This window comes from Schistocerca gregaria, chromosome 9, assembly GCF_023897955.1.
Source record: "Schistocerca gregaria isolate iqSchGreg1 chromosome 9, iqSchGreg1.2, whole genome shotgun sequence".
Lineage (NCBI taxonomy): Eukaryota > Metazoa > Arthropoda > Insecta > Orthoptera > Acrididae > Schistocerca > Schistocerca gregaria.
This window is the reverse complement of record NC_064928.1, coordinates 254,506,439-254,532,080: the sequence shown is the minus strand read 5'-3', so window position 1 is coordinate 254,532,080 and position 25,642 is coordinate 254,506,439. Positions and strand designations below refer to the sequence as shown.

At 40.7% G+C, this 25,642-nt stretch overlaps 1 protein-coding gene across 2 annotated transcripts in view; it reads left to right on the top strand.

Moving 5' to 3' along the window:
* Positions 1-16,928: 16,928 nt before the first annotated feature.
* LOC126291581 (uncharacterized) overlaps positions 16,929-25,642 on the top strand; it is a 172,685-nt gene continuing 163,971 nt past the window's right edge. For both annotated transcript variants that reach the window (XM_049985114.1, XM_049985113.1), the window contains exons 1-2: positions 16,929-17,504; positions 18,059-18,133. In XM_049985114.1, coding sequence (XP_049841071.1) covers positions 16,940-17,504; positions 18,059-18,133 — 640 coding nt within the window. In that variant the 5' untranslated portion in view covers positions 16,929-16,939. The remainder of the gene's footprint in view (positions 17,505-18,058; positions 18,134-25,642) is intronic.

Genomic DNA, 25,642 nt, shown 5'->3' with positions numbered 1-25,642 from the left:
CAAAGGCATTCACACAATCGTTCTTCCAGCACTCTGTATATGAATAGAAAGGTAAAAAACCCAATTTACTGGTATAATGGGACACATGTAGATCTGGAAAGAAGGGCCAGGCATTCAGATCTGAGTTTGATGGGAACCTACCTGTTGTGAGAACATAGATGAAGACTCTCTCTCTCTCTCTCTCTCTCTCTCTCTCTCTCTCTCTCTCTCTCTCACTCATCCTGGGTCTAATTGACAAACCCTCCTTTCCAACCTATCATATTTCCATCCTGAGGAAGAAACCAACAATTCTGAAGGTTAGGTTAGGTTTTTTTCTACTTTTATTTTTTCTTTTGGCAGTATTTTGAATTTTGCCTCTTGAAGGTAGTTACTGGCCAACCATTCTGTATTCTTGTAATATGTTGTTGTTGTTGTTGTTGTTGTTGTTGTTGTTGTTGTTGTCTTTAGTCCTGAGACTGGTTTGATGCAGCTCTCCATGCTACTCTATCCTATGAAAGCTTCTTCATCTCCCAGTACCTACTGCAACCTACATCCTTCTGAATCTGCTTAGTGTATTCAGCTCTTGGTCTCCCTCTACGATTTTTACCCTCCACGCTGCCCTCCAGTACTAAATTGGTGATCCCTTGATGCCTCAGACCATGTCCTAGCAACCGATCCCTTCTTCTGGTCAAGTTGTGCCACAAACTTCTCTTCTCCCCAATCCTATTCAATACTTCCTCATTAGTTATGTGATCTGCCCATCTACTCTTCAGCATTCTTCTGTAACACCACATTTCGAAAGCTTCTATTCTCTTCTTGTCCAAACTATTTATCGTCCATGTTTCACTTCCATACATGGCTACACTCCATATAAATACTTTCAGAAATGACTCCCTGACACTTAAATCTATACTCGATGTAAACAAATTTCTCTTCTTCAGAAACACTTTTCTGGCCATTGCCATTACATTTTATATCCTCTCTACTTCGACCATCATCAGTTATTTTGCTCCCCAAATAGCAAAACTCCGTTACTACTTTCAATGGCTCATTTCCTAATCTAATTCCCTAGCATCACCCGACTTGATTCGACTACATTCCATTATCCTCGTTTTGTTTTATATAAACAAAGTTATTATGATATGTATAATTAGGTAACAAGTTTCATTTAATTCTACAAGTTACCATCGGAAGTTGTTTGCTGAGTGCTTTATGTCTGGCATACTTCAGTTCACACACTGCTACATAGAAGATATGGCAGAGAGATTGAAATTCTTTTTAAAGCCAGAAAAACCCATGTCTCTCTGTAATCTAAAGTAAATATATTTTGATTATTGAAGGTTTGCTATAACTAAAACTGATTTAATTTGCTGTGTAGAACATGTTTGTATCTGTTGTGTTCCTCAAAGCAGTTGTAGTTATACACCTAGCTATGATGCATTAACAGTTATTTCTATTTTCTTTATGTATCAGGGCAACACCTTGTCACAAGTTCTGTGGTCTATTTATCTCTGTACCAGTCAGTGTTTCTAATTGTAGTACACAAGTTTTTTTTATTCACGATATAACATACATTGCTTTTTACCATCGATAATACCATCTTACTATTCATTATATTTCAACCATCTATTATTCGTTATATTGATGTGCATTTTTTCAGTAATATAAGTGAAAATTTGTGTTTCTTCTTATACTAACAATGAACATTTTGTGTTTGTTTTTTTACCTAGATTTTGCTATTGTTGTTGTTGTTGTTGTTGTTGTGGTCTTCAGTCCTGAGACTGGTTTGATGCAACTCTCCATGCTGCTCTATCCTGTGCAAGCTTCTTCATCTCCCAGTACCTACTGCAACCTACATCCTTCTGAATCTGCTTGATGTATTAATCTCTTGGTCTCCCTCTATGATTTTTACCCTCCACACTGCCCTCCAGTACTAAATTGGTGATCTCTTGATGCCACCCAACGGTGTGTGGCGGAGGGCAGTTTACGTGCCACTGTCATTACCTCCCTTTCCTGTTCCAGTCGCGTATGGTTCGCGGGATAAAATGATTGTCTCAAAGCCTCCATGCACCCTCTAATCTCCCTAATTTTACATTCGTGATCTCCTCGGGAGATATAAGTAGGGGGAAGCAATATATTTGATACCTCATCCAGAAACACACCCTCTCGAAACCTAGCGAGCAAGCTACACCGCGATGCAGAGCGCCTCTCTTGCAGAGTTTGCCACTCGAGTTTGTTAAACATCTTCGTAACGCTATCACGCTTACCAAATAACCCTGTGATGAAAAGCGCCGCTCTTCTTCAGATCTTCTCTATCTCCTCCGTCAACCCGATCTGGTACGGATTCCACACTGATGAGCAATACTCAAGTATAGGTCGAACGAGTGTTTTGTAAGCCACCTCCTTTGCTGATGGACTACATTTTCTAAGGACTCTCCCAATGAATCTCAACCTGGTACCCGCCTTACCAACAATTAATTTTATATGATCATTCCACTTCAAATCGTTCAGCACACATACTCCCAGATATTTTACAGAAGTAACTGCTACCAGTGTTTGTTCCGCTATCATATAATCATACAATAAAGGATCTTTCTTTCTATGTATTCACAATACATTCAATACTTCCTCATTAGTTATGTGATCTACCAATCTAATCTTCAGCATTCTTCTGTAGCACCACATTTCGAAAGCTTCTGTTCTCTTCTTGTCTAAGCTATTTATCGTTCATGTTTCACTTCCATACAAATACTTTCAGAAATGACTTCCTGACACTTAAATCTATACTCAATGTTAACAAATTTCTGTTCTTCAGAAACACTTTCCTTGCCGTTGCCATTCTACATTTTATATCCTCTCTACTTCAACCATCATCAGTTATTTTGCTCCCCAAATAGCAAAACTCCTTTACTGCTTTCAGTGTCTCATTTCCTAATCTAATTTCCTCAGCATCACCCGATTTAATGAGACTACATTCCATTATCCTCGTTTTGCTTTTGTTGATGTTCATCTTACATCCTCCTTTCAAGACACTGTCCATTGCGTTCAACTGCTCTTCCAAGTACTTTGCTATCTCTGACAGAATTACAATGTCATCGGTGAACCTCAAAGTTTTATTTCTACTCCATGGATTTTAATACCTACTCCGAATTTTTCTTTTGTTTCCTTTACTGCTTGCTCAATATACAGATTGAATAACATCGGGGAGAGGCTGTAACCCTGTCTCACTCCCTTCCCAACCACTGCTTCCCCTTCATGTCCCTCGACTCTTATTACTGCCATCTGGTTTCTGTTCAAATTATAAATAGCCTTTCGCTCTATGTATTTTACCCCTGCCACCTTTAGAATTTGAAACAGAGTATACAAGTCAACATTGTCAAAAAAGCTTTCTCTAACTCTACAAATGCTAGAAACATAGGTTTGCCTTCCCTTAATCCTTCTTCTAAGATAAGTCGTAAGGTCAGTATTGCCTCACGCGTTCCAGTATTTCTACGGAATCCAAACTGATCTTCCCCGAGGTCGGCTTCTTCTAGTTTTTCCATTCGTCTGTAAAGAATTCGTGTTAGTTTTTTGCAGCTGTGGCTTATTAAAACTGATTTTTCGGTAATTTTCACATCTGCCAACACCTGCTTTCTTTGGGATTGAAATTATTATATTTTTCTTGAAGTCTGATGGTATTTCGCCTGTTTCATACATCTTGCTCACCAGATGGTAGAGTTTTGTCAGGACTGGCTCTCCCAAGGCCGTCAGTAGTTCCAATGGAATGTTGTCTACTCCAGGGGCCTTGTTTCGACTCAGGTCTTTCAGTGCTCTGTCAAACTCTTCATGCAGTATCGTATCTCCCATTTCATCTTCATCTACATCCTCTTCCATTTCCATAATATTGCCCTCAAGTACATCGCCCTTGTATAGACCCTCTATATACTCCTTACACCTTTCTGCTTTCCCTTCTTTGCTTAGAACTGGGTTTCCATCTGAGCTCTTGATGTTCATACAAGTGGTTCTCTTCTCTCCAAAGGTCTCTTTAATTTTCCTGTAGGCAGTATCTATCTTACCCCTAGTGAGATATGCCTCTACATCCTTACATCTGTCCTCTAGCCATCCCTGCTTAGCCATTTTGCGCTCCCTGTCGATCTCATTTTTGAGACATTTGTATTCCTTTTTGCCTGCTTCATTTACTGCATTTTTGTATTTTCTCCTTTCATCAATTAAATTCAATATTTCTTCTGTTACCCAAGGATTTCTACTAGCCCTTGTCTTTTTACCTACTTGATCCTCTGCTGCCTTCACTACTTCATCCCTCTTCTTCTACTGTCTTTCCCCCATTCCTGTCAATTGCTCCCTTATGCTCTCCCTGAAACTCTGTACAACCTCTGGTTCTTTCAGTTTATCCAGGTCCCATCTCCATAAATTCCTACCTTTTTGCAGTTTCTTCAATTTTAATCTACAGGTCATAACCAATAGATTGTGGTCAGAGTCCACATCTGCCCCTGGAAATGTCTTACAATTTAAAACCTGGTTCCTAAATCTCTGTCTTACCATTACATAATCTATCTGATACCTCTTAGTATCTCCAGGGCTCTTCCATGTATACAACCTTCTTTCATGATTCTTAAACCAAGTGTTAGCTACGATTAAGTTGTGCTCTGTGCAAAATTCTACCAGGTGGCTTCCTCTTTCATTTCTTAGCCTCAATCCATCTTCACCTACTACGTTTCCTTTTCTCTTTTCCCACACTCGAATTCCAGTCACCCATGACTATTAAATTTTCATCTCCCTTCACTATCTGAATAATTTATTTTATTTCATCATACATTTCTTCAATTTCTTTGTCATCTGCAGAGCTAGTTAGCATATAAACTTGTACTACTGTTATAGGTGTGGGCTTCGTATCTATCTTGGCCACAATAATGTGTTCACTATGCTGTTTGTAGTAGCTTACCCGCATTCCTATTTTCCTATTCATTATTAAACCTACTCCTGCATTACCCTTATTTGATTTTGTGTTTATAACCCTGTAGTCACCTGACCAAAAGTCTTGTTCCTCCTGCCACTGCACTTCACTAATACCCACTATATCTAACTTTAATCTATCCATTTCCCTTTTTAAATTTTCTAACCTACCTGCCCGATTAAGGGATCTGACATTCCACGCTCCAATCCGTAGAACGCCAGTTTTCTTTCTCCTGATAATGACATCCTCTTGAGTATTCCCCGCCTGGAGATCCGAATGGGGGACTATTTTACCTCCGGAATATTTTACCCAAGAGGATGCCATTATCATTTAATCTTACAGTAAAGCTGCATGCTTTACGGCCGTAGTTGCCCCTTGCTTTCAGCCGTTTGCAGTACCAGCACAGCAAGGCCGTTTTGGTTATTGTTACAAGGCCAGATCAGTCAGTCAGCGAGACCGTTGCCCTTGCAACTACTGAAAAGGCTGCTGCCCCTCTTCAGGAACCACACGTTTGCCGGGATTCTGAACAGATACCCCTCCGTTGTGGTTGTACCTACGGTACAGCTATCTGTATCACTGAGGCACGCAAGCCTCCCCACCAACAATAAGGTCCATGGTTCATGGGGGAAGATTGTGCTGTTATTTGCCTATATATTAATACTCTGTGCTACAGAATGCCATCATAACTGCAAGGTCAGTTGTATAATTTATTCTGAAATAAGATCTAACATGCTAACAATAGAAAGAATGTAAATGTTACTTTAAACCAACAATAAGTAATGTTTCTGTGGATAAAAATGCATATTATATACAAAGAAAATAAATTTCTAATTCTGTTGTACTTCCGACAGTCTTTTGTAACCCAGCACATTATTAATAACAAACAGCTGTAAAGTTTACATACCAGCTGATTTTTCGTCTATGCATATGTGCTGTGTAAATAAAATAGAAAGAAACTTCCACATGGGAAAAATATATTAAAAACAAAGATTCCAAGACTTACCAAGCGGGAAAGCGCCGGCAGACAGGCACATGAACAAAACACACACACACACACACACACACACACACACACACACACACACACAGAATTACTAGCTTTCGCAACCGATGGTTGCTTCTTCAGGAAGGAGAGGGAAAGACGAAAGGATGTGGGTTTTAAGGGAGAGGGTAAGGAGTCATTCCAATCCCGGGAGCGGAAAGACTTCCCTTAGGGGAAAAAAAGGACAGGTGTACACTCGCGCGCGCGCACACACACACACACACACACACACACACACACACACACACACACACACACACATCCATCCGCACATACACAGACACAAGCAGACATATGTCTGCTTGTATATGTCTGCTTGTGTCTGTGTATGTGCGGATGGGTGTGTGTGTGTGTGTGTGTGTGTGTGTGTGTGTGTGTGTGTGTGTGTGTGTGTGTGCGCGCGCGCGCGCGCGAGTGTACACCTGTCCTTTTTTTCCCCTAAGGGAAGTCTTTCCGCTCCCGGGATTGGAATGACTCCTTACCCTCTCCCTTAAAACCCACATCCTTTCGTCTTTCCCTCTCCTTCCTGAAGAAGCAACCATCGGTTGCGAAAGCTAGTAATTCTGTGTGTGTGTTTGTGTGTTTTGTTCATGTGCCTGTCTGCCGGCGCTTTCCCGCTTGGTAAGTCTCGGAATCTTTGTTTTTCATATGTGCTGTGTGGCGTACAGAAACAATTAGCAGTAAATATTCAGCCACACAGAATCTGAGAGTCAGTTGAACTTACTGATACCACATGCCAGCATGCTGTTTTGACGTCACATGTGTGAAAACAGAAAAACACTGGCAATATTTCTTTTCTGTATATGTTAGCTTTTGGAATGTGGGTTGTGGTGTCATACTGATGTGTAACATAGCCTAATGACTAGGGTAGGTTGAAAGGTAACAATTAGCTTGTGAGTTGTTGTAACACTATTGAATGTTTCAGTTAATCCAAATATTTCATCCTCCTATCTGTGTATTCGTTAATTATCTATACCTAGATGAGTAATTGCTGAGGCTAGGCTACACTATTATTGAGATTATGGAGCAACATCATTGGGTGATGGTTAAAAAGAAGTGCTGTGTAAATTTGGCTCCATTTTAAAATGTTCAGCTCTTATTTCAAAATACACTCCTGGAAATGGAAAAAAGAACACATTGATACCGGTGTGTCAGACCCACCATACTTGCTCCGGACACTGCGAGAGGGCTGTACAAGCAATGATCACACGCACGGCACAGCGGACACACCAGGAACCGCGGTGTTGGCCATCGAATGGCGCTAGCTGCGCAGCATTTGTGCACCGCCGCCATCAGTGTCAACCAGTTTGCCATGGCATACGGAGCTCCATCGCAGTCTTTAACACCGGTAGCATGTCGCAACAGCATGGACGTGAACCGTATGTGCAGTTGACGGACTTTGAGCGAGGGCGTATAGTGGGCATGCGGGAGGCCGGGTGGACGTACCGCCGAATTGCTCAACACATGGGGCGTGAGGTCTCCACAGTACATCGATGTTGTTGCCAGTGGTCGGCGGAAGGTGCACGTGCCCGTGGACCTGGGACCGGACCGCAGCGACGCACGGATACACGCCAAGACCGTAGGATCCTACGCAGTGCCGTAGGGGACCACACCGCCACTTCCCAGCAAATTAGGGACACTGTTGCTCCTGGGGTATCGGCGAGGACCATTCGCAACCGTCTCTATGAAGCTGGGCTACGGTCCCGCACACCGTTAGGCCATCTTCCGCTCACGCCCCAACATCGTGCAGCCCGCCTCCAGTGGTGTCGCGACAGGCGTGAATGGAGGGACGAATGGAGACGTGTCGTCTTCAGCGATGAGAGTCGCTTCTGCCTTGCTGCCAATGATGGTCGTATGCGTGTTTGGCGCCGTGCAGGTGAGCGCCACAATCAGGACTGCATACGACCGAGGCACACAGGGCCAACACCCGGCATCATGGTGTGGGGAGCGATCTCCTACACTGGCCGTACACCTCTGGTGATCGTCGAGGGGACACTGAATAGTGCACGGTACATCCAAACTGTCATCGGACCCACGTCCGCATGTATCCCGTGCCACCCAACGTGCTCTAGAAAGTTTAAGTCAACTACCCTGGCCAACAACATCTCTGGATCTGTCCCCCATTGAGCATGTTTGGGACTGGATGAAGCGTCGTCTCACGCGGTCTGCACGTCCAGCACGAACGCTGGTCCAACTGAGGCGCCAGGTGGAAATGGCATGGCAAGCCGTTCCACAGGACTACATCCAGCATCTCTATGATCGTCTCCATGGGAGAATAGCAGCCTGCATTGCTGCGAAAGGTTGATATACACTGTACTAGTGCCGACATTGTGCATGCTCTGTTGCCTGTGTCTATGTGCCTGTGGTTCTGTCAGTGTGATCATGTGATGTACCTGACCCCAGGAATGTGTCAATAAAGTTTCCCCTTCCTGGGACAATGAATTCATGGTGTTCTTATTTCAATTTCCAGGAGTGTATTTGATAAACTGGTTATGTTACTTTGGTTATCACCAGAAGTAGTACTTTCAGATAATTTTTAAAAAGTCAGCAGTAAGAGTATTATATGATTCTGATAACCAAAACTGTTGCACACCTTGGCATTTTTGCCCTTGTGTGCCCAATCCATGTACTAACGAACTGTACTTGTGATTAATGACAACAGTGAAGTTAGGATGAACTGTGAAATTCACAACACATTACTAAAAGAGAAAATGTCCATATAGACCATGAGTCCTTGTCTAGGATTCTGAAAGCAGTTCTCTATCCTGATACAAAAGTCTGTAACAAGTTGTTGGGAGCCGTCAGCCGGGAAATTGGAACACTGCATATATTCAAAATTAAGAGTATCTTAGCCACATCTGATATCAGAATATTTCAAACCAAGAATATAAATTCTGGTTAACTCTAATATCCATGTTACACAGATTTTAAGTTTTCTAGCATATAGACAGCTATAGTGGTTCAGAAACACAGCCACTTAATTTGTGTGTGGAGTATTAGATGAACACAGCAGTCAAGAAATATGAGAGTAGCTCATTTTCTCGAAAAATATGTATCATAAGTAATCTGGATATTATTCCTGCAATTGTCATTGTGGGTATGTTAGCTCTAGTTGTAATTTATTGGTAGTAGCCTGGAGTGGCAGCTTCACTCAGTCCACATCCCTGAAAGGCTTTCTTACATGATGGGATTTATGGAACACAATGTGCGAATGAATGAATGAACGAATGAATGAATGAGTTAATGAAGACCTCAGGCCACCAGCATTTAGTCTACAGTTGCTGCTAACCTTATTGATCAAACAGTATTATGTCTAGTAACACTTTAGTCATCACTGGCAAAGGCTGTTTTCCACCTTTGTTATGTTACATTTCACTTCTTTGTGGTAAATTCAGTAGTTCTTGCTCCATTACAGGCACTACCTTACTTTTGTAGAATCTCTACATGAAGCAGAAAGCATACATTGTGTGGCTGCACAAGAGAGATGGACTTGCTCCTCTCCTTGCAGCAGTTGCTAAAATGCATTTACAGTGTCGGAGGCTTTTCCGCTGCATGCTGCACTTTGAAACTGTGCAGCAAATGTTAGGAAGTGAATATGAGAAGATGCCCCCACTCCCATGAACTGTGGACCTTGCTGTTGTGGGGAGGCTTGCATGCCTTAGTGATAGAGATATCCGTACTGTAAGTGCAACCACAATGGAGACATACCTGTTGAGGGGCCAGACAAGTGTGGTTCCTGAAGAGGGACAGCAGCCTCTTCAGCAGTTGCAGGGCCAACAGTTTGGATGATTAACCGATCTGGGGTTGTAATATCAACCAAAACAGCCTTACATTGCTGGTACTGCGAGTGGCTGAAAGAAAGGAGAAACTACAGCCGTAATTTTTCCCAAGGGCTTGCAGCTTTACTGTATGGTTAAATGACGATGGCTTCGTCTTCGGTAAAATATTCTGGAGGTAAGATAGTACCCCATTCAGATCTCTGAGCAGAGACAAGTCAGGAGGACATCATTATCAGAAGAAACAAGACTGGTGTTCTGGGGATTGGAGTGGCAGATCCCTTAATCGGGCAGGTAGGTTAGAAAATTTAAAAAGGGAAATAGATAGGTTAAAGTTAGGTTTAATGGGAATTAGTGAATTTCAGTTGCAGGAGGAACAAGACTCCTGGTCAGATGAATGCAGGGTTATAAATACAAAATCAAATAAGGATAATGCAGGAGTGGGCTTAATAATGAATGAAAAAAGTAGGAACGCAGATAAGCTATTACGAACAGCATAGTGAACGCGTTATTGTAGCCAAGACAGACATGAAGCCCACATCTACCACAGTAGTACAACTTTATATGCCAACTAGTTCCACAGATGATGATGAAATTGAAAAATGAACAATGAGATAAAAGAAATAATTCAGATAGTTAAGGGAGACAAAAATTGAATAGTCTTGGGAGACTGGATTTCGGTAGTATGAAAAGGAAGAGAAGGAAAAGTAGTAGGTGCATATGGACTGAGGAAAAGGAATGAGAGAGGAAGCTGCCTGGTACAATTTTGCACAGAGCATAACCTAATCATAGCCAACACTTGGCTTAAGAATCATGGAAGAAGATTGTATATGTGGAAGAGGCCTGGAGACACTAGAGGGTTTCAGATAGATTATGTTATGGTAAGACAGAGATTTAGGAACCAGATTTTAAATCATAAGATATATCCAGGGCCAGATGTGGACACTGAACACAATTTATTTGTTATAAACTGTAGATTTAAACTGAAGAAAGGTATGAATTCAAGGTACTGGGACTTGGATAAACTGAAAGAACCAGAGGTTGTAGAGAGGTTTAGAGAGAGCTTTAGGAAACGATTGACAAGAACATTGGAAAGAAATACAGTAGAAGAAGAATGGGTAGATTTTAGAGATGAAATAGTGAAGGCAGCAGAGGAATCGAGTAGATAAAAAGATGAGGGCTAGTAGAAATCCTTGGGTAACAGAAGAGATATTGGGTTTGATTGATGAAAGGAGAAAATATAAAAAATGCAATAAATGAAACAGGTGAAAATACAAATGTCTCAAAAATAAGATTGACATGAACTGCAAAATGGCTCAGCAGGGATGGCTAGAGGGCAAACACAAGGATGTAGAAGCATATATCACTAGGGGTAAGATAGATACTGCCTACAGGGAAATTAAAGAGACCTTTGTAGACAAGAGAACCAACGGTATGAATGTTAATATGTCAGATGGGAAACCAGTCCCAAGCAAAGAAAGGAAAGCAGAAAGGTGGAAGTAGTGTATAGAGGGTCTATACAAGAGCGATGTACTTGAGGGCAGCATTATGGAAATGGAAGAGGATGTAGATGAAGGTGAAATGGGAGATTTGATGCTGCATGAACAATTTGACAAAGCACTGAAAGACCTAAGTTGAAACAAGGCCCCAAGAGTAGACAACATTCAATTTGAGCTACCGATATAGCCTTGTGAGAGCCAGCCATGACAAAACTCTTCCATCTAGTGAGTAAGATGTGTGAGACAGACAAACTACTGTCAGATTTCAAGAGGAATATGATAATTCCAATTCCAAAGAAAGCAGGTGTTCACAGGTGTGAAAATTACTGAACTATCAGTTTAATAAGTTACAGTTGCAAAATACTAACACGAATTCTTTACAGACAAATGGAAAAACTAGTAGAAGCCGACCTTGGGGAGGATCAGTTCGGATTCCATAGAAATGTTGGAGCACAGTGTGGTAATACTGACCCTCCAACTTATCTTATAAGACAGGTTAACGAACGGCAAACCTTAATTTCTAACATTTGTAGAGTTAGAGAAGGCTTTTGACAATGTTGACTGTAATACTCTCTTTCAAATTCTGAAGGTGGAGGGTGACAATGTTGACTGGAGTACACTCTTTCAGATTCTGAAGGTGGAGGGTAAAATACAGGGAGCGAAAGGCTATTTACAATTTGTACAGAAATCAGACAGCAGTTATAAGAATTGAAGGGCACAAAAGGGAAGCAGCGGTTGAGAACGAAGTGTGAAGGGTTGTAGCCTGTCCCTGATATTATTCAATCTGAATATTGAGCAAGCATTGAAGGAAACAAAAGAAAAATTTGGGGTAGGAATCAAAATCCATGGAGAAGAAATAAAAACTTTGAGGTCTACTGATGACATTACAATTCTGTCAGGGATGGCAAAGGACCTGGAGGAGCAACTGAATGGGATGGACAGTGTCTTGAACGAAGGGTATAAGATGAACATCAACAAAAGCAAAACGAGGATAATGGAATGTAGTCAAATTAAATCAGGTGATGCTAGGAAATTATATTAGGAAACGAGACACTTAAAGTAGTAGCTGAGTTTTGCTATTTGGGAAACAAAATAACTGATGGTCAAAGTAAAGAAGAAATAAAATGTAGATTGGCAATGGCAAGAAAAGTGTTTCTGAAGAAGAGAAATTTGTTGACGTCGAGTATAGATTTAAGTGCCAGCAAGTCTTTTCAGAAAGTATTTGTATGGAGTGTATCCATGTATGGAAGTGAAACGTGGGCGATAAATAGTTTGGACAAGAAGAGAATAGAAGCTTTCGAAATGTGGTGCTACAGAAGAATGCTGAAGATTAGATGGGTAGATCATGTAACTGATGAGGAAGTACTGAATAGAATTGGGGAGAAGAGGAACTTGTGGCACAACTTGACTAGAAGGGATCTACATCTACATCTACATTACTACGCTGCAATTCACATTTAAGTGCTTGGCAGAGGGTTCATCGAACCACAATCATACTATCTCTCTACTATTCCACTCCCGGACAGCGAGCGGGAAAAACCTTTCTGTTCGAGCTCTGATTTCTCTTATTTTATTTTGATGATCATTCCTACCTATGTAGGTTGGGCTCAACAAAATATTTTTGCATTCGGAAGAGAAAGTTGGTGACTGAAATTTCGTAAAAAGGTCTCGCCGCGACGAAAAACGTCTATGCTGTAATGACTTCCATCCCAACTCGTGTATCATATCTCCCATACTCTCTCCCCTATTACGTGATAATACAAAACGAGGTGCCCTTTTTTGCACCCTTTCGATGTCAATGCCACCTGGTAAGGGTCCCAGACCGTGCAGCAATATTTTAACAGAGGACGAACGAGTATAGTGTAAGCTGTCTCTTTAGTGGACTTGTTGCATCTTCTAAGTATCCTGCCAATGAAACGCAACCTTTGGCTCGCCTTCCCGACAATATTATCTATGTGGTCCTTCCAACTGAAGTTGTTCGTAATTTTAACACCCAGGTACTTAGTTGAATTGACAGCCTTGAGAATTGTACTATTTATCGAGTAATCGAATTCCAACGGATTTCTTTTGGAACTCATGTGGATCATCTCACACTTTTCGTTATTTAGCGTCAACTGCCACCTGACACACCACTCAGCAATCTTTTCTAAAACGCTTTGCAACTGATACTGGTCTTTGTATGACCTTACTAGACGGAAAATTACAGCATCATCTGCGAACAATCTAAGAGAACTGCTCAGATTGTCACCCAGGTCATTTATATAGATCAGGAACAGCAGAGGTCCCAGGACGCTTCCCTGGGGAACACCTGATATCACTTCAGTTTTACTCGATGATTTGCCGTCTATTACTACGAACTGCGACCTTCCTGACAGTTGGTAAGACACATTCTGAGGCATCAAGGGATCCCTAATTTAGTAGCCTATTGGAGGGAAACATGGAGGGTAGAAATCGTAGAGGGAGACGGAGATGAATACACTAAGCAGATTCAGAATGATGTAGGTTGCAGTAGTTATTCAGAGAGAAAAGAGGCTTACACAGGATAGAGTAGCATGGAGAGCTGCATAAAACCAGTGTCTGGACTGAAGACCACCAACACAACAACAATAAGAAAATAGTGTTTGCTAAATATTATCATGATACGAAATGCATGAAATTGCACAGCATCATTGGAATATATTGTGCATAATGTTGTCATATAAAACAGAATATTATGTAAAATTTAAACTGTACTCTTAGGTTCTTGTACAGATGTAACCTCAGGAAATGCGACAATATGAAAATACCCAACTTGCAGCCAAACTATGACATTGGAATGCAAAACAGTATCCCTAGAAAGCCTTACATACAATACAAAAAATACTTATGAAAACCAGTAACCAAGTTAGTTCACAAAAGTCCACCCAGTAATTTGTCAGTCTTGCAATATCTACTAAGATGAGCTATTCTCTGAAATGGCAGGTTAATCTTAACCTGCTTAGGTGTGCTATGCATCCTGTAGTTTAGCATATTTTTTTTGAAGACTTAGGTCTTCAGTTACTGAGTGGGCTAACATAAATCTGTTCTCATATTCTCAACCTATTAATTTAACACAACAAAATGAAATTAATGGTATGAAGCAATAATTATTCTGTCATTTATCTTAATACCATAGTGTTGATGACCACGTGCAAACTTTTGAGCAAAGTGCTTTCTTGGTGGTTTTATTGGACAATGTGTAGGAAATTCTGTCTGCACCTACCATCTGCATATGTTCATTACTTTTCTCACTTGGTAGACTGCTTTTCATCATAATTCATAGGAATATCATTATTTATAACAGTCATTTCATGCCATGAATGACAAAATGGCTGATATTGAAGTCACCCACCATGGGCCAGGAAAGCAATTGAAATCACTCAACATAGATGAAGCCACTGGACCTGACAGGATACTGATAAGATTCTACATAGAACATGCAGAAAAAAATCTCTATTCTTCTTGCAGCAGTGTGCTGTCGGTCTGTGGAGGAGTGAAGTGTTCCTGATAATTGGAAAAAAGGTGCAGGTCATTTTTGCTATCCAGATGGGTTGTCAAACAGGTGCACAGAACTACAGGTCTGTATCTCTGATGTCAGCCCGTTACAGAATTTTGGAACGTGTTTTATGACATTTGTGGAGACTGAAAATCTTGGATCATTACTCCTTCCCTTTTCTGTTTACAAGATATTTTTATCCTTTTATGAAGCCATGCCTTTTTAGATAGTTTCTTAAAATTATTTTTCACTGTTTTCTTAGGGAACCAGTTTTGAAATTTACTCACAAAAGTATCATGAAATATGTTAAATTTTAAATTAGCATCAAGCAACTTTCCGACACTCTCTTCTCCCCCCCCCCCCCCCCCCCCCACCTACTGCAAATCAGCATCACCACCAAATGATGAAAAGCAACTGTCCTTTTCATTATATTTTTATTTCATTAAATTCATCACAGATGCAATTAGCATTGAAATAATGCACTATGCACTACTGTGTAATGTTTCAGAGTAAGATTCAATGATCAGTTGCTGACAAATAACAGCTCCAAACCAAATAACAACACTGTTATGTGTGTTGGAAAATATGGCTTTCTTACATCACAGTAAGCAACACTATTCAACATCTGAAAGGTTGTTAATACAAATATATGGTGTTTAACATCATGCAGTTTTCTGTTTGAGACATGTATCTGCTTACAAGACGTGTGTATGTTAGTAGGTTAAAGTTTAACATCCCATTTATGTGAAGGTCATTCAGAGATACCTGTTTAATTGCAAATGCATTGGGAAGAAAACCATTTGTATCTTGTAATTTAGATGAACCAGCTAGCCAAGTGGAAATTTGAATGTTATTACTCAAAAATAAGACTCCAATTACTCCGAATTATTGGAGCACAGTGGTTCCTACAAAGCGAATTAGTTTCATCACTACCTTAGCAATCATACCTTGCCATTCTGGGTGATACATACCATCAGTAATAACTATACATAAAATGCATTCTGTGCCAGCAGATTATGGTGGTTTGTATGCTACTCAAAATTGTGCAACAAAAGAAGTACAGTACACACTTAAACATTTTATTTCTGTATGTTTATGAGCAATGTGTTATCTCTGTAACACTGGCAATGATTTTGTTATACTTAAACCTTTGCATCAGATACCTTACCATGTGTAACATTTCGTTCTACAAGTGCCTAAAAAATAGTCTGTTTTCCAATTACTTGAGTACATGAGAATAAATTATTTTTCAAAGGGTTGTGTTCGTGTTTAGTTTTAACATGATTTTCAAGAAAATATTTTTGTTTCCCCCATCGGCATCCCCCAAACATGTACTCTAAATTTCGCTGTCACTACCTAAACAATACACATTACCAAATATTAATAGGTGTAAGTAGCCGTAATGCATCCGCGTCGCAGCAAATCAATGATTTCTTTGTGTACGAGCAAAGATAAGTATACTAACTGCCAACGAAGTAGTGGCAAACAGAATAATAATAATAATGGTTCATCAGCGAGACTTTTGATAGTATCGCGTAGGCTCTCGCGTCAAGCCGCTGAAGATGTGTTTGATCATGCTGTGGCGCCATGAACGAATTTCGAAAGAATGTAATTCCACATTTGGTTGTAATCTGTGCAGTTATATTTGTTTCGTTATGTGAAAGCAAGGTACATATCGCTAACTTATGTAATATTCAGAATAAACTACAGAATTTCACCTTGTCTTGCGGAAGTAACGGAGCGTCGTTTATGTAGCCTCATTGTCTATAATTCTAATGCTCTGTTTTCGTTACAGGAAAGCGCAGCGGCCGTCACGTGATGTATAAGCACGGTTGACGCTTGCCATCTCCCGAGGATACGTAGTGAAATATCTCTACGATTATCTTTGCACACGGTTCTCAGCGTTGGAACGTAGAAAATGGAGAGTTGAGCGTCCGTGAATGTGTGAATGATTTGTTGTATACAAACTTTGTAGTGAGGAGAAGTGTTGGTAAACCAACTTCAGTTCTGCGATAATGATACTTCGTGATTCGAACTGTTTATATCTTTCTAAGTGGTGAGAAGTGAATGTTGCATTGTGTGATGACGTTGAGCTAAGCTCGCGCTTAAATGTAAAAAAAGGGCGGTAAATTTTATCACTCCTTAGAAGTTCATTGTATTTCATATTTACGCATCATGGATGCAGAACCATCCGCAGATAAGGCAGCCAGTTCTAAAAGGCGCAGTAGGTCGCGATCCACGCTTAGTCGGCGAAGCACAGAGGACTCCAGTAATGCGGATTCCAACGGTAGTAGTGTAGAGAAGGAGGTTCCCTCGAAGGACACTGAACTTCATAACGGTGCTGTTGGCGAAACAGATGATGCGATCAGAGAAAATGCCCCTAAAACTGCTACAGAAGCGTCCAGTGTTAATGCTAAGGGGGAAGAAAGGCATGGGGAGAAAGTACCGCGTGTTGGTGATAAGTGGAAATTGCACCTGGACCTCTCGGATTCCTGTAGTTTATCAGAGAACGATGCAAGTGATGTTGATGGGATATCCGCACCATCTGCTAGCAATCCTGCCGACGAAGGCCAGGTAGAGGAACCAGAAACAAAACAGAGTGTACTTAAGGATGATGACAAGAGGGTAGCAGAATCTGTTGCCGATGATACCAGTGTGCTGTCCGACACATCTGAATTCTGTGGATTCGAAGACTCTTCTTCAGACCAAGACTATATAGAAGCTTTGATAGCCATCATACGTAAGTAAAGTGTCCATCATTCTGTAAATTCAGCCTTAGTGTTTTACTGAGATACTTTAATGATGGCTTTTGATTCCTGGTTTATGGCGTATAAGAATAGTTAAATTGTTAAAACACACTCGACGATGGCATGTATTTAGATAACTGGAATATATGTCATTGAAGTTAAATGTTTGCTTTAATTAGACTATTTTGCACTGAATAAAAATATACACCTGTAAATTCTTCATTTAGGTTACTCACTGGTGACATGATATAACTCTCCTAAGGTGTTAAATATTGATATTTTTTCTATTCTTATGATTTATCGAGTGTGGGAATTATGTCATAAATATTTCTTCTGCTTCAGTTATGCATTGCCTAAAATGAATATGGGAGCATAATGTGATTTGTGAACAAACTTTTAATATTCACTGCTTTTTAATTAGCTGCTATTAATTTGTCGATTAAAGCAAAATTTCTTGAATCTTCATGATGTCTTGTAATATTAATTACTTTCTACGTTTTTCGTGTGTCTCAGCAAATTTTAATTCTCTGCATCATTCGATTTGCAGAAAAATGTGAAACTACAGATGATGATTGTTGCCTAAGCTCTGATGAAATCCCATCATCTCCGAAGACGGAGCCAGGTAAGCAGTCAGTTTGTGGGTGGGTTAAACATACTTATACCAGATGTTGACTTCGACCCATGGTGTGAAGCATCACATATACACAAGCAGAGACGTAAGAAAACTGTTTATAAATTTACTAAGTTGTGTTGTCAGTTAGACATGTAGTTGCTGCCACGAGACTTAAGTTAGGTTGGAATGAGACCATTGGGTTGTGATTTGTCAAAACTGTGAATATGGTGTCAACGTAACAGGAAATCTTGACATTGTGCATATTTTACAAGTGTTGGATACTGATGAGTGGTTTGTCTGCCAGTTTTTATGCCATAGTTCAAAGTAGGGGTCGACTGAAGTGTCCGATCCCACCTGTCGGTTTTGACTCATGACATAAGGCTGTACTGGTGCATGATGTCATGAAGGCACAGAGTTTGGTTTGTGAGTGTGGCGTGTTTGTAAGTTACGTGTTGTGGTTCGTGGTGTGTTTAGGGGTTTCGTGTTGTGTATTGGTTTCAGTTTAGTGTTACTGCTTCTTTGGCTGGTTCTCGTTTTGGCTGTATTTGGAGCGGAATTGGTTTCAGTTAATGTGTGTTAATTTGCGTAAATTAATTTGTTGATGCTCTTGTTAGGTATGGATATGACTGATAAAATTAATAGTCTGCGATTGCGTTCTATGATGGGCGCGACTCCGTTGGAGTTGATAAAATTCCTACAGCTGTTTGGGTTGATTGTGGAGATGGTTAAGTGCTGTTTGTCGGCATGAAATGACATTGGCAAAAGTTCCGGCATCTCGGACCAGGAACGGTTATATGTGGCGATGCCGTAGGGATAACCTATGGCACTCCATATGTTGTGGTTCCTTGTTCGAAAAGTCTTTTGTTATGATCGTCTCGCAAAGTTTTTGCGTGCATGAGACTGGTGTGATTGAGAGTAGTGTGCTAGACTGGTTTTCGTTTTGTCATGAAGAATGTTCTGAGTACAGGGGTACGTTGGGTGGGCCTGGGGTTGTGGTGGAGGTGGACGAGTCACAGTTTTTTGAAAAGGTAGTATGGGAGGAGTGTGTCTGTCTGTGGTTGGTCTGTGTGGGGGGCGGGGGGTTCGGAATGTATTCTTAGGGTTGTGGAGGAGCAGTCTAAGGTGGAATTAGTGGGGTTAATTGAGGAGTTTATAGAACCGGGTTCCACTGTAGCACGGGGGAGGGAGGGGAAGAGTGTGTTGGTTTGTGATTTAGTTCTGGAGGATCTATTTTGTTGCAGTTTTTGTTTAGTTGTTGTGTGTGATTGAGATTTTGTAATTTTGCATTTGCTTTTTGTTTATGGGTATTTTATTTTGGGATGAGGGGGGAAGTTGGGTGGGTGGGTTGGGTCTTTCTTTTAGTTGTGTATTTTTTTGTTTGTTTGTGTGTGTGTGCGTGCGTGCGTGCGTGCGTGCGTAATCCTGATCCTACAAATTAGAATCGAACACATCCTTGATCTATAAAACTCAGCAGCAACTCCCGATATCGGAACACCCACACCCACAGCTACAACCACACATTGGAGTAGCCACACCCACACATTGGAACAGAACACTTCCCTTGAGCCCAACACAACAAATACACTAAAAACAAGAGAAATAACTTACCACAACAAAGTTCCAGCACCGCAACTTAGGTCGGCCACCGCGCACTCGTCCATACAGTGTCGTCAGTTTTTTTTCCGTCGTTTTGTGTGGTTTGGTATGTTGGTGTGTGTGTGTAAATTTGTTTGTGTACTTTGTCCCCAGCCAAAAACTCCCAATTTCCCCCGCTTGTCCCGTTAGTTTCATTAGGATTTTTGTGGAACGTGTGTGTGTGTGTGTTTTTTTTTTCCCAACGTATTTTCATTTTTGTTGTCATGTTTACGTAATGACGTCATAGACGTCGTGTTGGAGTCTTAGTGCATGGCCGTTTCCGCCATATTTGTGATGTCGTGGGTCAAAGCAGACGGGTGGATTCGGACAGTTCTGTATTTCTTGAAGTAGACGCCTGGTATTGGCAGGATCAGTATTCCCCAGTTTTGCCTTCTCAAACTCAGTTGCAGTATGTGACTGCAGGAAGCAGTATATCTACATCTATACCATACTCTGCAAGCCACCAAATTGTGTGTGGCGGAGGGTATTTTCAGTATCACTATCTGATCCCTCCAACCCAGTTCCACTCGTGAATAGTGCGGGGGAAGAATGATTGTCGGTAAACTGTTGTATTAGCTTTAATTTCTCGAATTGTCTCCTCGTGGTCAATACGTGAAATATATGTGAGAGGAAGTAATACGTTGTCTGAATTCTCCTGAAAACTGCGGTCTCAAAATTTCAATAATAACTCTCTCCGTGCTGCACAACACCTCTCTTGAAACATCTGCAAGTGGAGTTTGTTTAGCATCTCTGTAATGCTCTTTCACCAGCTAAACGATCCTGTGACGAAACACACAGCTCTTCATTGGATCTTCTGTATCAGTCCTCCCTGGTAGGGATCCCAGATAGATAAACAGAACTCAAGAATTGGGCGAACAAGTGCCCTATAAGTCACTTCTTTCATGGATGAGTTACATTTCCTTAAGATTCTTCCAATGAATCTGAATCTGGTGTCTACTTCTTGCACTGTCTGTTTTATATGGTGATTCCATTCAAGGTCGCTCTGGGATAGTTACACCTAGATATTTTACAGCAGATGCTGTCTCCAGCTGTTTGTCATCAGTAGTATAGCTGTGCAGTAGGGTATTTCTTTTCCTATGTATGTGCAGTATGTTACATTTATTTAGGTTCAGGGTCAACTGCCAGAGTCTGCACCCTTTTTCAATTCTCTGCCGGTTGTTCTGCAAATTCTATCTATCTCCTGACATTGCTACTTTGGTATAGACAACTGCTTCATCTGTGAATCCCCATAAAGAGCATCCGACACTTTCTACTAGTATGTATATATACATCTGTTGATTAAGTTCCGTTAAGAGCGACGTGTTGAGTTGTATCTGCAAGAAAGTCTTGAATCCAATCACAAGTCTGCTCCAATACTCCGTAAGCTTGTATTTTTTTCATAAAGGGCAATTCGGGACAGTTTCAGTTGCCTGCCTGAAATCAACGAACACGGCATCGACCTGAGTGCCTTTGTCCACTGTTCATGGATCTTGTGGAGGAACAGAGTGAGCTGAGTTTCACAGCATCTCTGTTTGCGGAATCCATGTTGCTTTTTATAGATGAGGTGTTCTTTTTTTAAGAACATCAAAATTCTTGAACATAAAACATGTTCCATGGTTCTACAACAGATTGACATCAATGATATAGGTCTTTAATTGTGTGGATCTGTCTTATGGCCTTTCTTAAAAACTGGAAGGACCTGCACATTTTTCCAGTCATTTGGTACCTTTCGTTGCTCAAGCGACCTATGATAAATTATCGTTAGGAAGGGAGCAAGTTCTTTTGCATAATCTTTATAGAATCTTATACGTATCTCCTGGTCCTGGAGCCTTTCTACTACTAAGTGATTGTAGCTGGTTTCAATTTCGCGATTGCTTATCTCAATATCTGCCATTTCATCACGTGCAAGACAATCGAAAGGAGGGACAATGTTAAGATCTTCCATGGTGAAACAACTGCAGAAGACCGAATTCAGTATTTTGGCCTTCTATCTGTTATCTTCTGTTTCGTTGCCGGTGTGGTCACTGAGAGATTGAATAGATGATATTCACCCACTTACTGATTTTACATATGACCAAAATCTCCTAGGGTTTTTACTCAGGTCAGTTGACAACGTCTTACGTTCAAAATCATTGAATGCTCCTCTCATTGTTGTCCTTACGCTCATTTTCACTTTATTCAGTGTTTGTTTGTCAGCTGGGTTTTTACTTATTTTGAATCTGAGGTGAAGAGCTCTTTGTTTATGTAGCGCTTTTATAATGTGATTATTAAACCATGGTGGATCTTCCCCATTCCTTTAAACCTTACTCGGTACATACTTGTCTAGGGCGTATTGAACGATACCTTTGCATTTTTTCCATTTGTTCTCATTGCCAAACGTTTGACGTGACTGCTGAGATATTCTGAAATTTGTGCCCTGTCACCCTTGCTGAGTAAATATATCTTCCTACCTCTCTTAACATTCCTTGTAGGACCAGTCGTCATAGATGCTGTCAAAGCCTTATGATCACTGATACCTTCCTCTACATTAACTGATTCGATAATTTCAGGTCTAAGACATTACCTTCATGAGTTGGTTCTCTAACCATGCGCTCAAGGTAATTTTCGGACAAGACATACAGAAAAATGCCACATGATTCTCTGTCTATGGCACCAGTTTTGATGGCATAACCCTCCCAATCTATACCTGGCAAGTTGAAGTCACCCCCTATTACAGTGGCATGATCAGGAAAATTACTGATGATATTCTGCAAGTTGTATTTAAAGAGCTCTACAACTACAGATCCTGACCCAGGTGGTCTATAAAATCATCCAATCACCATTTTAGACCATTCTTTGATACTCACTTTCACCCAGATGAATTCACATTCAGAATCGGTGATAAACTCACTAGATTTTATCGAATTTTTTACTTCAGTAAACATGCCACCACCACTGGCTACTAACCTATCCTGCCGATAAACATTCCAGCCTGAACTTATTTCGTTGTCATTGATGTCTGGCTTGAACCAGATTTCTGTTCCCAATACTATCTATGCATTATAATCTTCAGTCTCTCTCTCTCTCTCTCTCTCTCTCTCTCTCTCTCTCTCTCCTCACTCTCTATTCGTTTAGTCAGTTCCAACTCTTTGTGACCCCTTGAACCAAATCATGCCACTTTTTCCTTCCGTGCACTTTCTTCCGTAGACCTTCCAGTTCGGAACACATTGCTTCTGTGATGCCATCAATCCATCTCGTTCTCTAACGTCCTCTTCTTGTAGTTCCTTCAATCATCGCCAGCATTAATGTTTTTTCCAGCGAGGTATGCCTTCGCATTGTGTGTCCAAAGTAGGTCAGCTTTTGTTTTAACATTAGACCTTCCAGGGAAAAATCTGGTTTTATTTGCTCCAATATTGATCTGTTGGTTCTCTTTGCAGTCCATGGAACTCTTAAAAAGTTTCTTCCAACACCACAATTCGAAGGAGTCAATTCTTCGCCATTCAGCCTTTCTAATGGTCCAGGTCTCACATCCATACATCACAACTGGAAAGACCGTAGCCCTCAAAATATGGATCTTTGTTGCTAGTGTTATATCTCTGGACCTTATAACCTTGTTAAGGTTTGACGTCGCCAGTCTACCGAGCAACAGGCGTCTCCGGATTTCATGTCTGCAGTCGCCATCAGCAGAGATCTGGGAACCGAGATAAGTGAATGTGGTCACTACCTCCATGGTTTCTCCTCCTACATCCCACGAATTGGTAGGTGTAGTTGCCATAATTTTCGTTTTCTTCACATTCAGCCTAAGACCGGCCTTTTCACTTTCATCTTTCACCTTCAACAAGTGTGTTCTCAATTCTTCTTCACTTTCTGCCAACAGGATCGTATCATCCGCGTACCTGAGGTTATTTACATTTATTCCAGCTATTTTAATTCCCGTTTCTCCTTCATCAGCCTCGCATTCCTCATAACATGTTGTGCATACAGATTGAATAAGTACGGTGACAGTATGCAGCCTTGCCGGACCCCTTTCTGAATCTTTATCCGTTTCGTTGTTCCATACATAGTTCTCACTGTGGCTTCTTAGTCAAGGTATAAACTCCGTATCAGATGAATGAGGTGGTCTGGTACAACCATGTTTTTCAGTATGTTTCATAATTTGTTGTAATTGACGCAGTCAAAGGCTTTGATGTAGTCAGTAAGACAGAGGTACACACCTCTGTGGCATTCTCTTGCTTTTTCCACAATCCACCGAATGTTAGGAATTTGATCTCTAGTTCCTCTTCCTGTCCTAAATCCAGCTTGTTCTTCTGGTTGCTCTCGATCTAGATATTGGTGAAGTCTATTTTGTAATACTTTCAACATGACTTTGCTATCGTGTGAGATAAGTGCGATTGTTCAGTAATCTGAGCATTCTTTAGAACTTCTCTTCTTTGGAATGGGGATGAATACTGATCTTCAGTAAGCAATACTCATTTTGGGACCTTTCCTTGGATGCTCCTGCAGTTTACTAAAATTGTATTAATCTTTTCTATCTCTGATCTCATTGCATTACATGTGTATGGTTTTCCACATGGGGCACAGTATCTGATAACGTCATAAAGACGACTACAGAGCAAGAGATACAGAATAACACATATTGAAACACCAGACAAAATATTTATGTACATGTTTGCACTTGATCACGAGAAAAAATTTCTCAAAACACGTCGTGCTAAACATGAAAAAATACGTAACTAGTGCAGTACTTCATTATTTAATTAATGAATGACAGCTGCAGAATTTCAAAAATGCCGATTATGACATATGAAATTGAGCCAAATGTTCCTATTTTATTAGATAATACACCTTTGTTGTTGTTGTGGTCTTCAGTCCTGAAACTGGTTTGATGCAGCTCTCCATGCTACTCTATCCTGTGCAAGCTTCTTCATCTCCCAGTACCTACTGCAACCTACATCCTTCTGAATCTGCTTAGTATAGTCATCTCTTGGTCTCCCTCTACGATTTTTACCCTCCACGCTGCCCTCCAATGCTAAATTTGTGATCCCTTGATGGCTTAAAACATGTCCTACCAACCGGTCCCTTCTTTTTGTCAAGTTGTGCCACAAACTCCTCCCCAATCCTATTCAATACCTCCTCATTAGTTACGTGATCTACGCATCTAATCTTCAGCATTCCTCTGTAGCACCACATTTCGAAAGCTTCTATTCTCTTCTTGTCCAAACTATTTATCGTCCATGTTTCACTTCCATACATGGATACACTGCAAACAAATACTTTCCGAAACGACTTCCTGACACTTAAATCTATACTCGATGTTAACAAATTTCTATTCTTCAGAAACGCTTTCCTTGCCATTGCCAGTCTACATTTTATATCTTCTCTACTTTGACCATCATCAGTTACTTTGCTCACCAAATAGCAAAACTACTTTAAGTGTCTGATTTACTAATCTAATTCCCTCAGCATCGCACACCTTAATTCGGCTACATTCCATTATCCTCATTTTGCTTTTGTTGATGTTCATCTTATATCCTCCTTTCAAGACACTGTCCATTCCATTCAACTGCTCTTCCAAGTCCTATGCTGTCTCTGACAGAATTACAATGTCATCGGCGAACCTCAAAGTTTTTATTTCTTCTCCATGGGCTTTAATACCTACTCCGAACTTTTCTTTTGTTTCCTTCACTGCTTGCTCAATATACAGATTGAATAACATCTGGGATAGACTACAGCCCTGTCTCACTCCCACCCAACCACCGCTTCCCTTTCATGTCCCTCGACTCTTATAACTGCCATCTGGTTTCTGTACAAATTGTAAATAGCTTTTCGCTCCCTGTATTTTACCCCTGCCACCTTCAGAATTTGAAAGAGAGTATTCCAGTCAACATTGTCAAAAGCTTTCTC